Source organism: Cygnus olor, chromosome 1 (assembly GCF_009769625.2).
Source record: "Cygnus olor isolate bCygOlo1 chromosome 1, bCygOlo1.pri.v2, whole genome shotgun sequence".
Lineage (NCBI taxonomy): Eukaryota > Metazoa > Chordata > Aves > Anseriformes > Anatidae > Cygnus > Cygnus olor.
The window spans coordinates 120,103,833-120,126,257 of NC_049169.1; the positions used below are offsets into that span (position 1 = coordinate 120,103,833).

General features: G+C 33.7%; 1 protein-coding gene across 2 annotated transcripts in view; it reads left to right on the forward strand.

Annotated features, from left to right (window-relative positions):
• Positions 1 to 22,425, forward strand: part of LOC121057126 (cilia- and flagella-associated protein 47-like) — a 302,279-nt gene that overhangs the window by 135,058 nt on the left and 144,796 nt on the right. For both annotated transcript variants that reach the window (XM_040530883.1, XM_040530892.1), the window contains 3 exons: positions 4,135 to 4,278; positions 5,458 to 5,631; positions 18,985 to 19,096. In XM_040530883.1, coding sequence (XP_040386817.1) covers positions 4,135 to 4,278; positions 5,458 to 5,631; positions 18,985 to 19,096 — 430 coding nt within the window. The remainder of the gene's footprint in view (positions 1 to 4,134; positions 4,279 to 5,457; positions 5,632 to 18,984; positions 19,097 to 22,425) is intronic.

Here is a 22,425-nt window from a genome sequence, read left to right on the forward strand (position 1 = left end):
CACTTTACTGCCTGAAGCTAAACTAAGATTAAGGATTCTTAGAAACTGAACTCTTGATCAATACAGTTAAAATTTACTATTGCAAAATCCACAAAAGCATGTAAATACTGACTTGAGTATTATTACTCCAAATCCGTATTGGATGTAATGTAAAGCTCACTGGGAAAATTAGTTTCTAGCAGTTCAGAGAGTAAATTATTAGAGTTTATTTCTAATGTTTCATTTCTGTACTTATATTTGATAATCTGCTAATTAATAGCCTGTTACCATACTAAAGGTGAAAAAAAGAGTTGTTTAATCTAAGGAGCAATTCGTTGTGTGTTTTTTTTTTTTTTTTTTCTTCAAGGAGTTCTCTTGAGGGGTATGTTATAATTAGATTACATGGAATTTACAAAATATGGCAAGTGTAGGCAGAATATTACGTATAGTTTTATCATATCTATTTTGTGTTTTAAGCATTTAACAGATGAGGTATATGACCAGGGAGTGAATATGTAGTGTAGGTTGGAATGTCATTTCCTTCAGAAAAATCATTGCTCACAATTTACAGAACTTTTCAGATTTAAAGGAAGAAAAATGAGTAAGTGATAGGGAAGAAGCTTGAGTTGCAAGAGAATGGGATACAAATTCTTTAACAAAGAAGGATGATAAAATATTTTCTGAGATTTGAACTAGGGCTTGATATATGTAATTGAAGTGACCTTTCGATAATGCTTGTGATAATAGTTAAGAATACTAGTGAATTATTATATAGAAAAATTATCTGAGATTTTGTAGAAAAAAGAATGGCAGCAGCTTCAAATATGAACACAATATCTGGGGAAAAATGATACTGTGGATACACAGTGAAATACTGAAATTTGACAAGGATCTAGTTAATTGAGTAAGAAAGAGAAAAATAGTAAAGAAAATCAAAGGAAATCATATTACAGTATTATCTTTTCTTACACATAAATGTTAAGGTATTCATATATTATTTATTTACAATTGATTTATTGAATGTTACGTTAGCTGAAATGAGGCTGTTATATAACACAGAAAGGTAAGGATTTTTTTTTCCACCTTCTCAGACAGAGGGCTTCTAAACAGATTGGCTTTATTTTGATTTTTGTTGACCTCCAAATGTTCATAAATATATGCTTTAAAATTTCTTTAGCAGTCATATATTTATTCTGTTAAGTTATGCTTGTTTTCTTAACAACGGATTAAAAAGTACTCCAAATGGAGCGTATAATCTGTGTTTTTGTGTGTGTGTGTAAGGAGAGAGAGAGAACGTGTATCTCATGTAATCTGCCTCTTCCCATGGAAAGCACACGTGACAAAGTCTGTGCTAAAATATATGCCCTACATTTGCAAAATCAGACATTGATGAATAAAAAAATATAAAAATGTGAAGTTGTTCCTGTCCTTTTACATTTTAAGCTTAATTTTATGATTACATGTGTTTTCACAAGGTTTATTTTACGTTCAGCATAAGAGATGTGTTTACCTCTGGAAAATTTTATACTTTTATTCTTTCTAGCTCTAGCATTGTGTCTGATTTACTCTATGCTTTCCAATTCCTGAATTGAATACAGAATTAGAAACATTTCCATACTTTTATGTTGTTAGCTACCATTTATGTTTGTCATTCAAGATACTGAGCCTTGAAACACTCTATGGAGAAAGACATGCTCATATAGAGTGAAACTGAGGTGGGGTTGTTCAGTCTGCTAAACTTGGTTCTTTGAACCTTATATTCGGTGTTGCTTTTTAAAGGCACTAGTAAACTAACTGTCATAACACCTGTATGGTAGGTGAAACATTTTATAAATGGAACAAAAAAGTGTCAAGTGATTTGCTTAAAGCAACACAGTGAGTTAGTGACAGAACCAGAATAAGAACCTGCCTGAATCTCACATCCTTGTTCCTTTCTTGATAAGCGAGTTCAGGCTGAACATCTGAAGTATCGATAATTTTCACAAGTGTGAAATGAATGTAATTGTTCTCTCGTCACTTTCAGTCTCTCCACTGAAATGGTATAGATCCTATACATGCGACCTTATAATGTACCTTGGGTTTAATCACCCACCATCCTGTGAAATGTTTTTAACTACTTTAGCATTAATTGTGTTTGTCATTAACTTAACAGGTTTTGAGATAGCTATTAATTAAAACTATTTGTTAATGCATAAGTGCAAGGGAGTAAAATTAAACAAATACTGTATTGTCATTTTCTGATATTTGTGGTTGACCTTTCAGTAGAATATGTTTTAGACAAATTCATGCTGTATTAGAAGAATTTGCCACAGAAGGATTTCAAAATGACCATGTTTGTCAACTACATTTCTCAACTGATAAATTATTGTTTGAGATTAAGGAGAAACACTTATGCTACTTATCAATATAGTCATCGCTAGTGTGGGTAAAGGAAACATCTGATAACAATGGCTCTAGAAGTTATTGAAAGTAAAACAACTTAGGCCCACAAATTTTGACTGTCCTCCTTTCTAACATATCAAAGAACAATCACAGTGATGTTTTTCCTCTGTCTCCCCCTTTTAAAACAATTGTTTAACAAAGGATGATGACCAGCCAGTTTTAGAACTGGTCAATCTGTTTTTCAAAAGGATATGGTTGTTCCTGATGCTGTGGTGAAAAAAAATGAATGAGAAGAATAATATTTTTAATTCTTTTTCTCACTTTTATTTTATCTTCAGCATGAGGATAATGAGGTTAATTACTTTCTTTACTTTCATGCTTTCTGCCACTGATGTTGCAATTGTTATTATTACAGATTTGGAGACTGTAGTGATAGAAGTATTTTGAAAAATTGAGACATTTTACAAATCTCAGTATTCCAAACAGGACATTTGTGCTCAACTTCTAGGAAATTTACTTGTTAACAACAAAGTGTTAAACGTTGATTATACATATTAATCCCAGCCTAAATATATGATATTGCAGATCTCATGCCATGCCATGACTTTAGCTCTGATAACTACAGTTGATTGTGCTTCTTTGTTGCTGAGGTTTAGAGAACTGAGTTTAAGAGAATTTCCAAAGAAGAAAGAATTGAAATAGGTGTCATCTTCATTCTCCAAAATTCATTGCTTACCTCTGGCATTTATCTGCGGTTTTCCATGGGTCAAGACCATTTTGGGTCAAAGGATTAATTCCTCATTTTGTAGATCAGACTAATCTCTGTTTTGACAAGGCTGATATTAGCTCTTGAATGCCAGTTTATTCTGTCCTTTTCAGATGGTTTTTACCTTTTTGCAGATTGGGTGTTTTGTTATCTGTTTCCTTTAAATAGGAGGAGGCTGAATAGCATTATTTAAGTTTTCCTATTTTTATGCAGCCCCCTAAGCATATATTACAAAATATCTCACTACCTACCCTAATCAAGCAGTCCTCTGATATGTCTGGATGCAAGGCAAAATACACTTCATAAATAGGCTTTCATACTCCTTAGGACAGCCATTCCTTAGAAGAGATTAGTCCAGTTTCTGAAAGACCAGTTTCTGAGAGCACAGGACTGTACATACTCGTTTGGGAGACAGAGTGCTTAATTAGAAAGCAAGGCTGGTCCTGTATTACACTCAGTGGCCAAGTGAGGCAATGTGTGCTAATATACCACATCAGCACTTCAAAGAGGCATGCTAGGATTTCCCACAGGAGCAAAAGAGACAGAATTTTGGCAAGCATTATAAACAGCACTGTAAAGATACCTGTAAATGTTTATAATGATACTTATTAATTCCATCTTGACTGTTAACTATATCGTGAGCATATTCTTCTAATGAGTCTTCTTGCTGACGGTATTGATACTGATAGTATGATTGCTAGTAACTCTTTCCCAGGAATAAGAGATTTAGAAGGTATTTTGAGCCAGTATTTTAGGAAAAGAGCTCTGATTTGATGATAAATGCAAACAAAAACTGAAATGCATATTAAAAGCTTTTAATTCATAATCTAATTTATGTCTTTACTTTGATTTCAGAGTCCCAGGAATAGGCATTTAGAAGGTGCTCTGAGCCAGTATTTTGGGAAAAAAGGAACAGTGCTCTGTTTTGATAATTGCAAATAAAAGCTGAAATTCATGTTGAAAATTTTAAATGCATAATCTAGTTTATGTCTTTTCTTTGGTTTCAGAATAACATGTCCAGCCAGGACTGGAAATTTGAAGCAGTTTTGGAAGGACAGGGCTTTCACGGCCCTCCTCTAATAAATGTGGGCATAGGTGAAACAGCTCTGTATCCTCTCACGTTCAAGCCAGTTGCTGAGTGCTTATCAATGGTAAGAAGGAAATTAGTTTCAACATTTACAAAGAATTATTTTGTCAATAAAATTTACATCAATCTCCAACTTATGAAATTGCTTAAGCAGTTACTAGCATTAAACACCTGCTTGAAAGTTTTAGTGAATTAGTCAGAAATTGAAAGATTTCCTGTTAGCTGAAGGAAAAACAAAAACAAAAACAAGCAACAAAGGAACTAACTTTACAAAAGTTAAAGATTATTATTATTTGTTCATTTATTTTTTCTTCTTTCAAACCCTCCATTTCAGTGAGTGGACTAGTTATTCTATAGAGATTCTGACCTGTGATCATAAAAATGTACATTGTGTTCCATTCTGAATTTAAAGACATATATGTTATCTCACTAGTTAGGTAATAATGTAGTAATATTGAGCATTTTTCATTACATTACAAGTGAATTTTGGTGATGGGTACTTGATTGTTTCATAAAATAATTTCTGTTACAAGGTAAACTGCTAGTTAGAAGCTGATTTTGCCATCAAAGTAATCACTATTCTAAATGTTAAAACTGAAGAGTTTTAAGAGAGGAAAGGCTGTGATACCTTTAGGGAGAAGCAATATATGTATTTTTGCCTGTACACTAGCTGAGAGATTTTGCCTGCAGGATGCTATTCAAATGTGTGAATTGCCAAAGACAAGAACAAATTGTTCTGTGAAACATTAGTAATCCATCTGCATGCATTACCAACCAAACGTAATGCAGTATAGAAATCCAGTATTATAAAACTATTAAAAGCCAAAGACCCCGAATCTTTTGATGACAAATAATCATGAAGAACATTTTAGCTGAAGGACTGATGGAAATTATTGAGCAAAATAATATTTTATATGAGGAATAAAGATGGATGAGAACATATTTTCTTAGGTGTTATATTTGTTTTCTAGGAAGAAGCCAAGAAATATAATATCTGGCATTATGAAGGATTTATATTGTTAAAATTCATAATTTCAGAAAATTAAAAAGAAAGCTTTGTTTCTTGAGTCTTCTTCTGTTTAACAGAAGTGTTTACATAAGAACTAAAAACCTCAATAGGAACACTTTCCTTTAAGATTGCTTTAATGCCTGGATTTGAGATTAATAGACTGAAAGTATTGGTTTGGCAGCCAAATGACACTTTTACAGTGCTGAAACTTTTTTCCTTCTTTCTTTGTCATAGGGAAGACTTATTCTGCGAAATGTTATGGCTGGCACTGAAAGCATCTTTAGCCTTAAGGGAATAGGGAAGAAACCTCTGGCGCAGGATCATATTGTGATAGATTGCCAAGTGAGACAGGTTACTCGAAAAGTATTATGGGTGCCCAATTATACCAAGAAAAAGTTAACGTACAAGGTAAATTTTTATAATAAAGTGACAACTATTTTCATATCCATAGTCCTACAACTTGTGTATTAGACAATTTGTTATTGTCATTGCTGATATGCTATTAAAATTGATGTATCCATGAGAAATTATATCTAACTAGTAGTTTATAGTATGTGGATATGTTTATAGTCAGGAAATCTGTGAGATAGTGTATGATATTACTGTATGTTTCATGGAAAAAGATTTCATAATTTCATAGCTCCTAAGGGGGCAGCACATTTGAAATTATACTCTGTTCATTTACTAGTCTTCCTTCCTTCTCCACTGGTTTAAAACCAATTTCATCAGTTTTAAAATCAGATAAAGGGTTTGAGAGTACAGTGTTCCTAAAATCTTTATAAAACATTGACCTTTTACAGAAATGGACAAAAATTATTATCCCGCTAAGGGAAAATTGGCAGCATGATCTCACTACATATCAATTCCTAATGGCCTACTGGCTTGGCCAGTCAGTGCTTGCATTTCTTGAAACAAATGATGGCAGTTAGTGTCTTTTGCCCAGCTGTTGTTTTAGGAAAGTTGGAGGAAGTTGGGAATACTTTGTGTGTTTTCTGAGGGGAAAGAAAATTAAAAGGAAATAAGTAATTGGAGTTGTTGAAGGACAATGTGTCACTGGGAAGATGGTGCTGTGGTAGTTGTGACTTTAGTGGAGGTATGTAACATAAATGCATAGAAAATACAATTTCTTTTTTTAGTTTCCCTGGTCAAGAAGATCTTATGTATAAGATCTTTCAAATATATATGCATATGTAATGTAATCCTTTTTATTTTTCACTGTTTAATTAAAGATCTTATGGCTGTACTTACACAAATATATTTTCTAATTTTAAAACACTTCTATTACTGTAACTGAACAATTTTCCTACAGTTTGTCTTGTCAACATGTTTAATTTAAGTTGAGAAAAGTATTTCAGTAGTTTTCTTCATCTTACTTATGCATGTCTAGGATTGCATGTCACATGCCAGCAGAGGCAGAATGTACATTAGGGAAGAAAGGATGACTTTCACTTTTCTTTCAGATTTTCTTTTTCTTTTTTTCTTTTTTCTTTTTTTCTTTTTTCTTTTTTTCTTTTTTTCTTTTTTTCTTTTTTTCTTTTTTTCTTTTTTTCTTTTTTTCTTTTTTTCTTTTTTTCTTTCACTTTTCTTTTCAGACAATCTTTCAGATTCTCTGTCAAAGAACTTCTTTAATTTCTGTCAACAAAAACTATTTTGGGGACTGTATTGTGTCATTTAAATCTAGAGTAGATGCAATCTACATACTGTGTTTATACTAGGAGGACTCTGTATATAAAAACAAGGCAGGAGGCCACGTGCTGAAACTTGTCAGCATATATGAATATAAGTTTTTGAACTGTTTGCTATTGTTGTTTTTTTTGTTTGTTTTTATGTGTAGCTATTCTTTTTGGGAGGAGGGACAAGAGGACAATGTAGATTCTATTAGATAAAATCTGACTAGTTAATTAGTGTGAACTTGTGAAATAAGTGATCTTTTGTTCTCTGTCTTTGTGCCAGTAGCAAAAAATGCTGCTTCATTCAAAGCTGCAGTCATCAGTAGAGAGTGGGCCTCACCTTATTTTATAAAGAGAGAAAATGTACATACCAGCAGCACTGTTCTATTTATCTGATGGGAATTCATGGCAACGTGAAGTCTTCAAACTTCCTCATGCTAGTCTCCAATTTTTCATTATTACAGGAGGATTTACATTTAATAAGCTTTAAATATTACAAAATGGCAGAGCTTCAGGCTTCTATTTTTGGACTCATTATTAAACCCCCCTCAAAAAAAGTAGAAAATGTATTTTTTTGTGCATCAACAGCTTTGACATATCTCTTTTTGACAATTTTAGCTTTTTATATGTGACTGCACTTACATTTCTAAAACACTTGTTTATCTCCAAAAGTAGTGAAGTGTTTTTGAAAGTTGACAGCACGACTGTCTCCTTTGCTTTCCTGTTTTATGTGAACTTAATATTTTTTTGTGCCAAAGAAAGACACTCAAATATCAAACTTCAAAATAAAGACACTCAAATTATTCACTGTATGCGTGTTTCAGAAACACTGCATTAAATTGTTTTATGACTATTATAGATATTTCAGAGTGAGTTGGGTCTAATTGAACCTGGACCACTTTGAGGGTGTTCTCTGGGCCCCTCAGTACCTTCTTGTACATCAAGGCCCTGGAACGTGTCCAGAGAAGGGCTACGAAGGCTCTTTGTCCTGAGAAGGGCTATGAAGCTGGTGAAGAGCTATGAAGCCTGAAACACAGGTCCTATGAGGAGCAGCTGAGGGAACTGGGGTTGTTTAGTCTAGAGAAGTGGATGTTCAGGGGAGACCTTATTGTTCTCTACAACTACCTGAAAGGAAGTGATGGGGAGCTGGGGGTTGGCCTCTTCTTGCAAATATATAGACAGGACAAGAGGGAATGGCCTCAAGTTGCACTAAGGGAAGTTTAGGTTGGAAATCAGAAGACATTACTTCTAAGAAAGAGCGGTCAGGCATTGGAACGGGTTGCCCAGGGAGGTGGTGGTGTCACCGTCCCTGGGGGTGTTCAAGGAAAGGTTGGATGTGGTGCTTAGGGACATGGTTTAGTGGGTGACACTGGTGGTAGGGGGATGGTTGGACCAGATGATCTTGGAGGGCTTTTCCAACCTTAATGGTTCTATGATTCTATGAAATACTAGTGAATTTGTGGTTTTTTTTTTTTTTTTTTTGGTGGGGGGTGGGTGGTGCTGGTGGTGGTTAGTTTTGTGTTGTTTTTGTTTGTTTTTCACCCCTGTGAAGTAATGCTTGACAGTACATCCATTTCTAATCTGAATATTCAAGGAACTAACTCCTGTTTCATACCAATTTAAACTTTTGAGTACTAGCTCAGTTTGGCATGTGTGTGCTCTTTGCTCTGGGACTTTTGGGAGAAAGGTATTAAGAGCAGCTACAAAGAGTTCATGCTTGTATTCATGTTATTACATTAATCAGGGTGAATAATATATTTTCTCTATGCCAGGATTTTACTCAGAAGTTGTTGCAGAACAGCTGTTGAAGCAAAGTGGGCTGGGATAGTTGGAAAAAGCATGATTACAAAATCTGCTAGGTGTCTGGAAACTGTGTCCTCAACAGAGCAAACAATTTGTACCACTTCCAGTACTCCCCAGCAGATATCACGTAGTGTCTTGTGCTGTTGTAGTGAGTAAATATCATATGTTCACATTCAGTTGTTCAAGAATTCATCTTTAAATTAGGATTGAATCTGTAAATCCAGAATGTCATCAGCATTATTTGCTGTATCTGCAGGGGGAAAGATAGAGAAGAGAGGGGAAAGCCTCTTTGAAGATAGAACTGTGACCAACAACTTGTTAGAAATGCAAAATAAATATTGTTTATTTACCCAAAATTGCATAGCACAAAGGGCAACAGGAAAAAGAAGTAATACTAATTTTGTTGTTGTTCAGTCCATGCTGCCTGATTACTGTAATTTCTGGATAGTCTGTTGTGAAGCTGAACACAGCAATCCATGATTTTGTTTTTGTTAGTTTCTTTTGCAGGCAGTTGCTGACAGCTTAATAACTCCTCCTGGCTTTTAGTCCAGCATCTTTGGAATTCCACTACATAATGAATGATTATGTGGAGGAAATAATGGTGGAAATAGAGCAAAGATAATTAACGCTCCCCCCCCCCCCCCCCCGATAGTTTTATAATGTTTTTGAGTGGATATTTTGGAATTTCGTTGGGTTGCAAATAACTTCATTATTTAATTGGTCATTTGATTGATTAGTCCCTTAAATCCTCCACTGTTGTAGTGTATCCACTATCAAAGTGACTTGTCATAGATAAGCTGAGATGTACATGACATTTTTAAAAAACAGAAGTACTTTGCTGAAGTATATTTGCTGAAGTAAGAAAACTCAGCCTAGATCAAGAATAGTATAAGATGTGCCAGTAGCTGAAAAACCTCAGAATTTATTGACATGACAATAAAAAAAATTACTACATGATAGTAATAGGGAATTCAGGTGAATTAATACTTGGGTAGTTTTGCCTTTGAGGTGTAAATTTAGTATCGCTATTCCATTTTAATAACTGAATAAATTAAACTATTAACTTAATAAAAACTCATTTCATTAAAAGGTTAATTACACTGTATATATGCTACCCTGTTTCTCTGTAGTCACAGTATGTATCTTATAACTTCAACACAAAAAAGGTACTACTGCAAAAGTGGCTATTGAAAATGAAAATTAAGTCTGTGAGGAGGAAGAGGGAAATAATTCTTCCTTTTATTCCATTAAGAAAGCCTTCTTCCCTCCGAATAATGCTTTTCCTATATCTAACAACATAGACTGCTCATACCTGAAGCAGGAATAATGCATGGTTTGTCTGTGCAACCACTGTTATGTATCAAGAGAGTCAGGGAGGGAATAAGTGCCTTTGGAATGCAGTGCTGCAAGGCTTGTGTTTTACTTCATCAGTCTACCTTTAAAATGCTAAGCAAAATACTTTCAGTACCCACCAAGTTTTCAATGATTAAAAAGACAATTTCCATAAATTTTCTTGAAAAAAAAATGTGAAAAAAAATTGAACTATTTTCTGCTGATTGATATGTAAACCCTAGGGACATACTGCCACTGAACTTGTTCTACAGACGATTACAACAAAAAGACTTTCTCATGATTAACTTTCCCCTGGGTCTGAAAAAACATCACAACAGAATTCGTAAAGAATTTTTGCACATAGAATGTCAGCCAGAGAGTATATCCTTATCTGATGCTGAATTAATATAAGGTTAGTAATTGCAATGTAAGTGGATTTTAGTGGCTGTAAAATTAGATACAAATTATCCTACAAGAGTAGAAAGTGTGAAGTAGTTTTATAAAATCTAATCTGTCAGTCTAATGACAAAAATTTTTATACAATTTTCTTTTGATTTTTATATAAAACTCTGTATGCTGGATATAGATAACAGAATAGTGTGTTATGGTTGCTTCTAATGACACCTTTGACAGTAACTTTAGCTATAAAGGTGCCTCATTCTTTCAAGGTTCGGTTTTGCAGTAAAAATAAAAATAAAAAACAACAGTATAACTGTTTTTTCTTTGCACTGTTCAAAATAGACGTCATTAAAGTAAACCCTCTAGAGGAATCTCAAGACTAAGTTAAATTACCTTTTAGGTATTAGGTTATGTAAACTGTTAGTAATTTCAGAAGGACTGTAGAATAAATATATAATCAAAAACTATACAATCCTCTTTTCTTCCATGCCTTTTTTCCCCTATTTTCTCTATATATCCATTTCAGATCTTCTTTACAATGTAATTGAAAGAATGACATGAAAGATAGAAATTTAACAGCTGTCTCAAGAAAATAAAATCATATACTGCAAAACGTTACTGAGGGGCTGACCTGTTTAGGCTTTGTCTTTTCTGGAGCTGTATGTGCGATTCTCAGAGAATAAATTCTGTGCAACTTGAGTAACCTCATTGCTGAAGTTCCAATACCTTCATCAAGTTTCTGTTCTTTAATCACCACAAGTAAACCTGTATATCTCATAACCATTCTAATTTTATCTATACTTCTAATTTCAGTCCATTTGGTTTCTACGTTGCCTCCCAGCACTTCTGTAACAGCCTTCCCTAAAGGCAAAGCATTCTTCACAGAAGTGATGAATGGTACAAAGAATGTAAGAATAACTGTAGTTGGCAGCTTTTGTGCGTCTTCTGGTTATGAAATTATTTAATCAAGTAAGGATGTGGTAAGGTCTTAGGTCTGGCATGTTTCTTGAAATGGGTTAGTGGTCTTGACAGGTCACTTGGCTGGATTGTGTGTCTTGGTTATGTAGCACTCTTAATAACTTCAGATTGCAGCCGTACAGGGAAGAATTAAATTATTTAGGGTATATACTTAGTGTATATAGGTGTTTTATTTCATTGTTGTGAAACGCTGGTGGAAAAATAAAAGTGATTGCAAGAATAAATGGATTCCTAGTAATTTGGGAACTTACAATGTATGGACTGAAAGAGGATGAGGGAAAGTAACAGGGGCTTCTTTTGAAACATCTGTTATTCTTGAGACAGTATTGAAAAAAAATCTGGTTATCAGATGGATCAGTGACTGTCACAGCACCATTTTCAGCCCAGTGTCATAGAGCGCTAAATTTTTAGTAAGTCGAACCTATCAATATTTTTAAATAGTCTTGAGAAACAATTCTTGAAACATTGAACATATTACTGTCTAACTTGGTTTTACCAACATGCAAATGGATAGTGGAATTAAAGCCTATTTAATTAAATTCTGTATATCTTTTTACCACTTTGGCTAGAAGTATCAGCTGACATTTTTAAAGTTATGCGTATTTTGTTATAAAACTCTGGAAAAAAATATTTTTGCTGTAATCCTGAAGAATGGCTTTCCATTCCTATTCACCTTGAATAACCATAGTTCAGTTCTGCAAAGTGGTTTTAAAATCTGTGACTAATAAATTAGTTTAAAATTATAACATTTAAAAATTGGCTCCATTTATGCTTTACATCTAAGTATAAATAATGACTTGAAATGTAAGATGGTGGAGAATTCTATTATTTAAAAATAAAATCCTTGGAGATGGTTTGATTTGAGCAAATTTTCTGTAGTGCCACAATGACAACTGTAATAATAATTTACATTTGGGTTTCATTGTGGTATCCTACAATTCTTGTTTTCTGAAGTTAGAGTAAAAGGATGCAACATATGTTTTGTGGGTTTGGAGAAATTTGTAGTTACTGAAAGCCAACAATTCTTCACTGAATTGATTGTAGTGATTGCATGATAAATATTAGGGCAACTTGCACAGCTTTACTGTTTCTTAATTATGCTACAGATTGTCTTCCTAACAAAACATATGCAAATAAGGCATCTAATTTTGTTACCACTTTGGAGGACTGATAATGGTATGTAGAACCAGGCTTTAAAACAAATAAACAAACAAAAAAATAGAAGTTCTGTTCTATCTCAGCTTTTTCTGTTATTACTTTTTTTTTTTTAAATGTGTGTAGTACCAAAGTATTTTGTTATGTTATCAATATAGTCTTACATAGCAAAACAAGAGAATTATTATTATTTTTTTAAATGAGATTTCAGTCAAATATTTTACTTTGATCTTAAGAAGTGAAACTTCTTATTTTATGGTCTATTTATTATGGTCCTTTATTATGTTTTCTTAATTAAATTGCAGTGTCATGGATCTTGGGCTTATACATTCTTCTAATGTACTTAATATTAAATATTTTTAAAATTATTTATTTTCTGTTTGTTACTTTATTTCTTGATTTATATTAAATTTTTATTAATAAAGAAGACCATTCTTCCAAAATGTCTATATAAAGGGGTATAATTTATACGTAAACTCTGGGAAGAATAAGTTCATTATTTTTCTGAAGATAATAGATCTGGTAGGAAATAGGGATAAACATCAAAGTTGGAGTTCTTTTTCCCAACTCACACAGTTAAAAATTATTTCACCCACTAGGTCACTTAATATATTTTCCAATGATTACGTTCAAGAATGCTAGAAAGATGTACAAGAATGAGAGAACCACCCACAGGAAAGTTTTTACAATACAATATTAATATTGCTAAGATTGATTTTTGACAATAGGATGCTCATAAAGATTGTAGATAAGAATCATTAATGTTACATAGATTCCACGTTCTTTAAATTGATCGATAAAGAAAGTACAGTTATTCATCCTTGCTAACAAATTCTGTGTGCATATATGTATAGATCCATCTATTTCTATCTGTATAAATACTGTGTGTATGTGTATATCTATACGCACCCACCTTTTGTATGATTCCACCCTAAAAGAAGCTTAATTTCTTGGTATTGAATGGGTACGGAACACAAGATTTCCCTTGTCTTGTGCCATGGTTGACATGAGTTTTTGAGAGCACTCCTCCCCATACCATTTCCAGTTAATGTACCAATACTGATGATATGTGCAAGTTCTTACACTTTTCTAGTGTAGAATATTCTGTAAATGCCACAGTCTTACCATTTTTATCTTAGCCTATTCTCCGTATATGCTGGGATACCTTTGAGACAAGGTTCTTGTCTCTCAGGTTTTCTTTGATCATTTTTAAATTAGAAATAGTTCCTTGAATTTAAGACTTCTTTCACTAAATTCCATTTAATGTGTCTGTCACTGTTCATAATTCCCTCCTTCCAACTTAGTACAAATGCTAATGGACTACCACTCCCATGAACAGTAGAAGTAATTTAGTACCTTGTCTCCTTTGGGATAGCTTGTAAATCAGAAGTGATTTTTTTCGCTGTTATTGATGGAAGAAACTCTAAGCCCTATTTCCCTAACAATAAGGACCCGCAGCAGATTTTCTTAGGCACATTCAGGTACCTTTGGGAGTATGGTTTTGAAGATTATTATAGGATGTAAGGTTACGTAATACTATATCTGAAACTAAAATTGTGTCCTACTCTTACATACCATCCTCATAAATATGCATTGTAATAAGAAATAGATCTCTCTGTAATATTTATAAGGAAGTTTACTTAAAACTCACTATATATAAGTTCTTTCATTGCTTCACTCCAAGTTTTCCTTAACATTTATTATTACAGTTATTCTTACAAAAATCTGAATTTTCCAGATTTTTTCTATGTTTCTCATTCTCCATGTTTTTTGCTTTCTGAGTGTTTCTGGATATATTTTTATTATATTAATATATGTGTAATATGTCTACAGATAAAGTAGACAGGCATTACACAACATTTTACCATATTGGAACCTGAAACCTCTGTGAGCACTTTTCATTCTATTCTAAGTTAGATTCTTAGTATGAATTCTGATATGAATTTAAATTGCCTTGTGTACATGTGTGAGTGTGAACACATATTTAGTATCCATTTGCCATCTGAGGTTGATTCTTTAGTGTCAGTAATGCAGTTGGTATAAATCAGGTGGGCATTGAGAGCAAGACAAAGCTCAATGTAAGGAACATCTAAAAGATAACTAGGAGTGACTGATGTCTGTCACAACCCTAGACCTTTTCAAGATGTTGGAGGTAGGAGATAATATACAGTGAGAACTGTTTGGAGACTGGAGCTCTTGAGGTGTGAATAACTTAAACAGTAGAGACAAATAGGTTAATTACAAAGATAAATGAATAGCAGCAATTAATTAATGATAAGATGGTGAGTATTCATACTGGTAGGCAAAATGAGCACTGTGGAGCAGTAATTATACTAGCGAGTATAAAGACTGTGACAGGAAAGGTGGTAGAAGACTGAGGGCAGTATGTTATATGCAATTTTTAACATGAATATCTGCCAGAGAAATAATGAAATGAATAAGTCTTGGGTGCATTTTAGAACCCTACTCAAATATTCATTATAGGCAGTATTTGATCCCCAAAGGCTTTATAATGTGAACATGAAAGAAACTAAAGAAAATAAGCATTTTTATAATGAGACTTACAACTATAGTAGTTTAAGAAACTCTTCTGTGGCTGTCTGTGTGCCTCCTCTTGCATTTCCAGTCATTTAAGAGAGTCCAATGTGATGTTACAGGAACAGCCAGAAGCATCTCCTGGGAGTAACTCCCAAATCAGTTCGTTTACTGTAAAATCTTGAGTGAAATTTTAGTCAGTCCATTAGTCTTCATTAGTCTTTCAGACTTTTTAAAGCTACTGGATTCTGGCAGCAGAACACAATGGAGCAAGCATCTATTTGTTAAAGTTCTTTCCATTTAAAATTAACTGTATCTCACTGGAACCAGAATTTAAGCATAATTGCTCTGGTAGTTCTGCTCTTTTGGGCTGTTTTTTTTTTTTTTTTTTTTTTAGCCTTTTTATCAAGATCTGTCTCCTTGTGGAAACACTTTTCAATATATAGCAGTTAAATGGAGGAAGAGTGGTGAAGCACTGGTGGTGGTGACATAAGCCTTTTCAGTATGTATTAGAAGTTGGAGTACATTATGTCAGGATATTCTGTCAGGGAATGCCAACAGGGGAAATGTGATATAAAAGCAATTTGTGTGTAGTGGTGATGCTGAATATTTGGGCTTGTGAATTTGATAAAATTATGAACAGAACTGTTACTTTGGCACAAAGGTTTGGATAGTAATGCAAATGAATTGACTCAGTATCAGCTTATATTTATACTTAATATAGAAATAGACATTCAGATTTAAGGTTCTTCATCTGAAACTCCAGATCATAAGGGAAACCTTCAGTAATCAATTTTTGTTTGTAATACCCAAGTTTCATAACCTCTTTTTTATTGTTCCAGCATAGTGTTCATGAAACTATGTACATAATTAGAAAAAAATGTTAAATACTATTCTGCTCAGAGATGTTTTATGTCTGAATTTTGGGGGCATTTTGTCATTTCGGGTGTGCAATTTTTTTTGCCTTTTCATTTCGTACTTTATGCTTTTGTGTAAACAGAGAGAGAAAGAATTCCAACTCTGGCTTGGTTTGTGTAACTTAGAACAGTCTTCTTACAATCTTCCTAACAGCTAAAAGAACTAAGGAAAGCTGTCTGTGTCCTTTCTGGAGAATGTTGGAGAAGGGGGGTACTGTGCACTCTTTTACCTCGCAGACCCAGTTCTCCGATATACTTTTATATATATTAAGTATATATACATTAATGTATACTTGCATATGCATTACTAACTTCACTGTAAACTGAAATGCTGTGTAAATGTAGAGTTGCACCTAATTTATAGTTTGTCTTCCATAAAGTGAAACTTCTCCATTCTCAATGTGTAGCAATTCCTCCTTTCCTGTGTTTTTTTATAATGAATCTCCAGTTACACTACTCCTTTATTAATGATAATGTGTCTGTCTGGTCTCTCCTGTCTTCCAGTCCTCTTCATCTCTATTTCATCCTATTCATGATTACAGAATGTTCCTCTGTTTCTCTTAGTGTCCTGGTTTCAGTTAGGACAGAGTTAATTTTCCTCCTAGTAGCTGGCAGGGTGCTATGTTTTGGATTAGAATGAGAAGAGTGCTGATAACATGCTGATGTTTTAATTGTTGTAGAGCAGTGCTTACACCAAGCCAAGGACTTTTCAGCCTCTCTGTCCTGCTAGCGAGCAGGCTAGGGATGCAGCAGGAGCCGGGAGGGGACAGACCCAGGACATCTGACCCAAACTGGCCAAAGGGGTATTCCATACCATCTGACGTCATGCTGAACAATATATAGGGGTGGCTAGCCGCGGTGGAGGGGGGGGCCGGCTGCTCGGGGATAGGCTGGGCATCGGTCAACGGGTGGTGAGCAATTGCATTGTGCATCACTTATTTCGTACACATTATTACTATTAATACTATTATTATTATTATTATTGTTATTCTTTTCCCTGTCTTAATAAACTGTCTTTATCTCAACTCACAGACTTCACTTTCCCGTTTCTCTCCCCCATCCCGGAGAGGGAGGGGGAAGGGTGAGCGAACGGCTGTGTGGTGTTTGACTGCCAGCTGGGCTAAACCACAACACTTAGGCTTCAGTCCTTGATGAATTATATTTCTGCCACTTCTCTTTCTGCACTGACTGCATGTCATCCCTTCATCTGACACTACTTGCTGATTTTTTATGTTTTCAAATGACAGAAATCTGTTTGACATTTCTGTTTTCTTTGGCAAACTGATCTTTCATTTATAAGCCATAATTTATACAACGTATAGTCTAAAATTACTTGGTTTTAATCGTTCAAATAGAAATAGTTTTCCTTCTGGTGGTACAGAATGCATGTAGTTCCTATTGCCTTACTGAGCATTTTAAATATGTCTCATTCATAATGGAACATTAACCATTATGTTCTATTTAAGTTCATTTGTTGCTTTGTCACAAGACTGAAGAATTATTTTTAAAAGTATGTAGAATCATAGACTAAGGAAAAATCCAAATGAAATATAACTCTATAGTTGGTAGCTTTTCCATGACTTTCAGTAATCTATTCAGATTGCCTATTAAATTTTCATAGATAAGGACTACTTAAAAAATACAGCTTTATTTTCTGCCTGTCCTTGTTATGTCATAATTTTCTGAAAAGTATTACAATAGGAGAAATTCTCCATAGACAAAAAGCACTACAGAAGACAAGATAAAATTTCTTCTTTTTTTCCTCCAGAAAATATGAACAAAAACATATTAAAAAAAAAAAAAAAGGGAACTTTGAGAAGGAAAAAAAATGGTCCATGCATCTAATGGTTTTACTGTTGCAATGAAGATCTTTGGATTCAGGTCTTCCACTTGGATACTTGACAGGCTAGCTGTCATCATTAGTGAAATTAACAAATAAGCTGGAAAAAAAAAATTGAGCCTTTCAGACATGGCTCATGCTTTCACTCAAAACTCACATAAACAACACAGGACCAATTTTTCTATTTAATGTAGTTAGAAATTATAGCGTGCTACAGTACTACTTGATATCCTGAAAATATTTTTTAAAGGATTCTATGCCCGAAGTGGAATATCCTTGCTTGCAGTCAGATGTTCACTGCAGAAATTGCAGTATCAATTTAGAACATTGTCACTAAGCACCAGTTTGCTCCATCCAGTGCCAGAAGTAACAGAATAGGGTATGTAAGCAGAAGCATTCATGCAATCCATCTGCTGGCATTCTGTACAGCCAGTAATTTAGGCAGATAATCATCAGGTATGGTTTGTAATGCCTCATACTTAAATGTCTGTTCCATGAGCAGATGATCATAGAGTCTGTCTGTAGCAAACTTATAGGAATGATGAAGAAATGAGATGCAATTAAAAATACTCACAGTCTATATTCCTGTAATCATTACAGGGTACAAAATCTGAAGTTCAGCATAATAAAATTGCACTTGTCATTTTACTGTTCAAATATTTGCTATGCACACCATTGTGTATTTGGCAAAATATGACATATCAAAAAAGTATGGTTTCATATCACAAGGTGTAGCAATTGATGTTAAAACACTTCAAATTTTGCTTTGCTGTATCTAGATAGATGACAACTGTTGATTTCATTGTTATACTTCTAAAGAAAACATACATAAAATATTTATGGCATGACTGTGCAACTCTACTCATATGCAAGTAGTTCCATAGTCTGAGTTACTTCTACTTAAGTTGACAAGTGACTTCAAAATTTATACTTGATATGATCAGTATATGTTACCTCTACTCTTATAGTATGTGCTTGTTTCATGTACATAAAGGGTAGGACTTACCAATAGCAAATTTAATATTGTATGCTACATTTCAAAGAAAGTAGAATGGATATTGTTATCTGTAGTGTTCTTGCAAACGGTAACTTTCTTTTGATTATTTTTCCTTTTTGTGAATTCTCTTCACAGGTATCTTCAGATCTTTCAATGGTGGGTGGTGCACCAATTCTTACTGTGGAACCAGATGACACGGTCGCTTACACTTTGAGTGTATCTCCATGGAGACGAGGAATCTTTCAAGGTACAATGTAGAACTCCAACATCCCTGTAAATTAACAGACGAAGTCTGTTTACATTTAATGTTTTCTGTTCAACATAAGCTTTCTTCTGGAAGTAATATTATAATTATAGGTGACATTGTTTTTTAAGCTGGCTCATATTTTTTAGTTGTAAAGGTATATTACTGCTAAAAATGTGGTTAGTACTTCAAAAATGCTAACATTACGTCCAACTTCATGTATTTAATTGATCCCATGGAAATTGTCTTGATAGCAATTCATGTGTTTGAATTATCACCAAGTGCTTGGGTATAAACTAAATTTTCCAAAAAATGTTGAATAGCTGTAGTTCTCCTAGTACTGCTAGAACCAAAGATTTAAGGGCAGAGGCCAGAATTTGATTATTTGCCTTGATTAAATTCTGATTTGTTACCCACAAGGCAAGAGTAAACACACAGAATGTAGTGAACTACAATTCTTTACTTGGTACTTTAAATGTATAAAGGCTAGGCATGTCTAAAATTAATTGCAAATAATTTGCATCAGTCTATGTTTATGCTGGTATTCTTATGAAACAGTAGCAAGACTCTTGCTTGTTTTAACTAACATCGGTATGTTGTGTTTAATGTTTTGTCTTGTAAAGATTATTTAAAAATTAGTATTTATTTTAATAATTCAGACTTCATAATTTTCAAGTGCTTATTAATAATTCTACAGTTCTAAAATCCTACAAAATCTTAAAAGCACTATTATGAGAATGTGGCTATACAATCAGTCTTTTTCTCCCTTGTAGAACAGGTATTGTGGTGACTCATAGCAGAGCAAAGTTTTGTAGTGTATGAGGAAGGGAATTATGGAAACCAAGGAGACCATCTTTTCCTTAAAGAAACTGAATATTGCTCAGGAAACCTGGATTTGAACTACCTCTTAAACAAAAGGATTCCTCATGTTGGACAAATCTCTCAATACAAAATGCTCAGTGCATAACTTTGATTTTGTGGGTCCCTAACTGAAAATACTTGATTCTGCTACCTTCTTAGACAGTTGAGATTAATGACAGCTGTTTTCTCAGCATTAAACAGTCATTAAGTATTGTCTGTGAGGATGCCAACCTAGTTTATTATTTTGGCCATTTTGGTTTTAGTATCTGATGTGTAAGACATAGGTAATAATACCATCTCAATTTGCAGGTGATTTGTGAAAATAAATTAATACTTGCAGCAAAGCTTGGTCTAGTGTCACAGGAAAAGTTCAGTATCTTCTTGCTAAGTCTGTAGCCCTGAGACAAAATTCATTTTCTCTGAGTAGGAGTCAGCTTTCAATAGAATTTGTGACCATCAAAACTGTTCATCAGAACATAAGGGTACACTATATTTTAACTTACAATTTTTCTTCAGGCTTTAAAGATTTAAAGATTATCTCCTTCTCACTTATCAAATCAACAATTCTTTTATAAATGCTGAAAGTTTCAGTAGGTGTTCCGAGGGATCTATCATACAGCACTTTTATGCCAGGTATTAAAAGCCATACCTTCAAAGGGAAAGAGATGGCACATTTGGACTGTCATCTCCTATGTTCTGTCATTCCTAACTTCTATTACAATGGTTTCCATTATACATGGAAGTATTACATGTTAACTGAGAAAGAAAGAGAACAGTCAGTCTCCCTAACCTGACGGAATGGCTCAAAAGCTGGATAGTCACATATGCTCTTTTTTTTTTTTTTCCCCAGAAAACTATTCATATATTTTATGCCTTCAAATAACTTGATAGAAGGCTGGTTACTCTTTGAAAAAACACAGAGCCTAGTTATCTACCATCCACTCCCTGGCTCAATGCTTGCTTTAATCACTGCTTTAGGATATCAAGTTCATTCTTCTCCTGGAGCAGGGACACTTTCAGTGACGTCACAGAGATTTGTAAATGTACTCTAATCATTCAGCAGATGTAGGAAGGAAGAGAGGTGGAGGAAAGAAAGGCCACTGTTGTGGGTTTGACAGGCAGAAGATGATTTTGCTGTCCGATGTTAGATGTGATATAAACCTAACTACGAGATGTCCTATCTAAGGTAACACCAGTTAGGAAGTGCTTTAGTTTATGGCTTCAGGTGGGATGGAAGTCAAACTGCTTCATACTGTGCAAGTCTGGGAAGTCATATTTGTTCCCCAAAGCTGAATTTTCACCTGATAGGGTAGTTAAGTGGAAATGTCAAAATGGAGAAATATAAGAATTTTTGGTACTTGTAGGAATTTTTGGCAGCCAACCTGAAGTCTGTAGAAAAAAAATAAATTTGAGCCAGTAATAGATACTTTAGTGCCCATGAAAATGATGGACAATTTATGAATATTTTAAAATTAGCAGATAAACTCAGTTTAAAAATGTGTGCCATCTGCAGTGAAAATTATTACTTTTATTGAAGTGCTTTGACAGATTTGAGTACCTTGCATTAAGTTCCTTGAATAAATTACATCAAACCAGTTACCTTTATTGATCAAGACTTTAACCTCAATGTTATTAATTCTGTTTGTTTGAGAACTGTTTTCCACAAGGAAAACAAGCTGAGTGTCAGCAATTATAACACAATTCTTTACTGATTTTTTGATTATGCAATTGCTGGATTATCAACAGAGTAGTTTAGCAATTCAAGTTAAGCAGTTACTATAGTTCTCCCACTACCTCTTGAAATATTCTTTAGCATTAGTAATTTACAGTTCTGGAACTTTTTAAGCATTCCAAGATTTGCCACAAATAATTATTCAGAATTCTTCAGTCAATTATTTCAATGCTTTTGAGATCACGTTTGGTGCAGAACTTCAAATATTTGTTTGTTTTAATATATCCATGCTTACTGATGAAATAAAAACCTTTAAGCTGTGACTACTCATGCTCTGTCCCTCTCTCTCAAACACAGTGTAGTATTCTGAAATACAGACAATTGGTAAAGAAAGCCTTCCACTGTCACTGGAAGCAATGACTTTAAGAAAAAAATGGTTAAATTTTAAAATGAAGTGAAACAGAATATTCTCTACTGTAAGGAGTTTTTAGGATTTATGACTTTTGTGCATTTCAGCATTTACTCAAATGTTAACTGAAATGTTTAATCAACAAAAACATTAACTCAAATGTTTTAATCAACTTAACTGCTATAATTTTGATTTTATTTTGCTCGATTGATTATAATTGTTGACATGTCAAATACATTAGGATATTATTTAAAATTAATGATAAAATTAGATTTTCTTGCCTTTTTTTTCTCTCTAATATTGTGAGGAATTAAATCAAAATTATACTTGGTTAACATATTAAGACATAAAATTAGATTATTCTAAAATTAGAATTGGTCAGTATTTTTC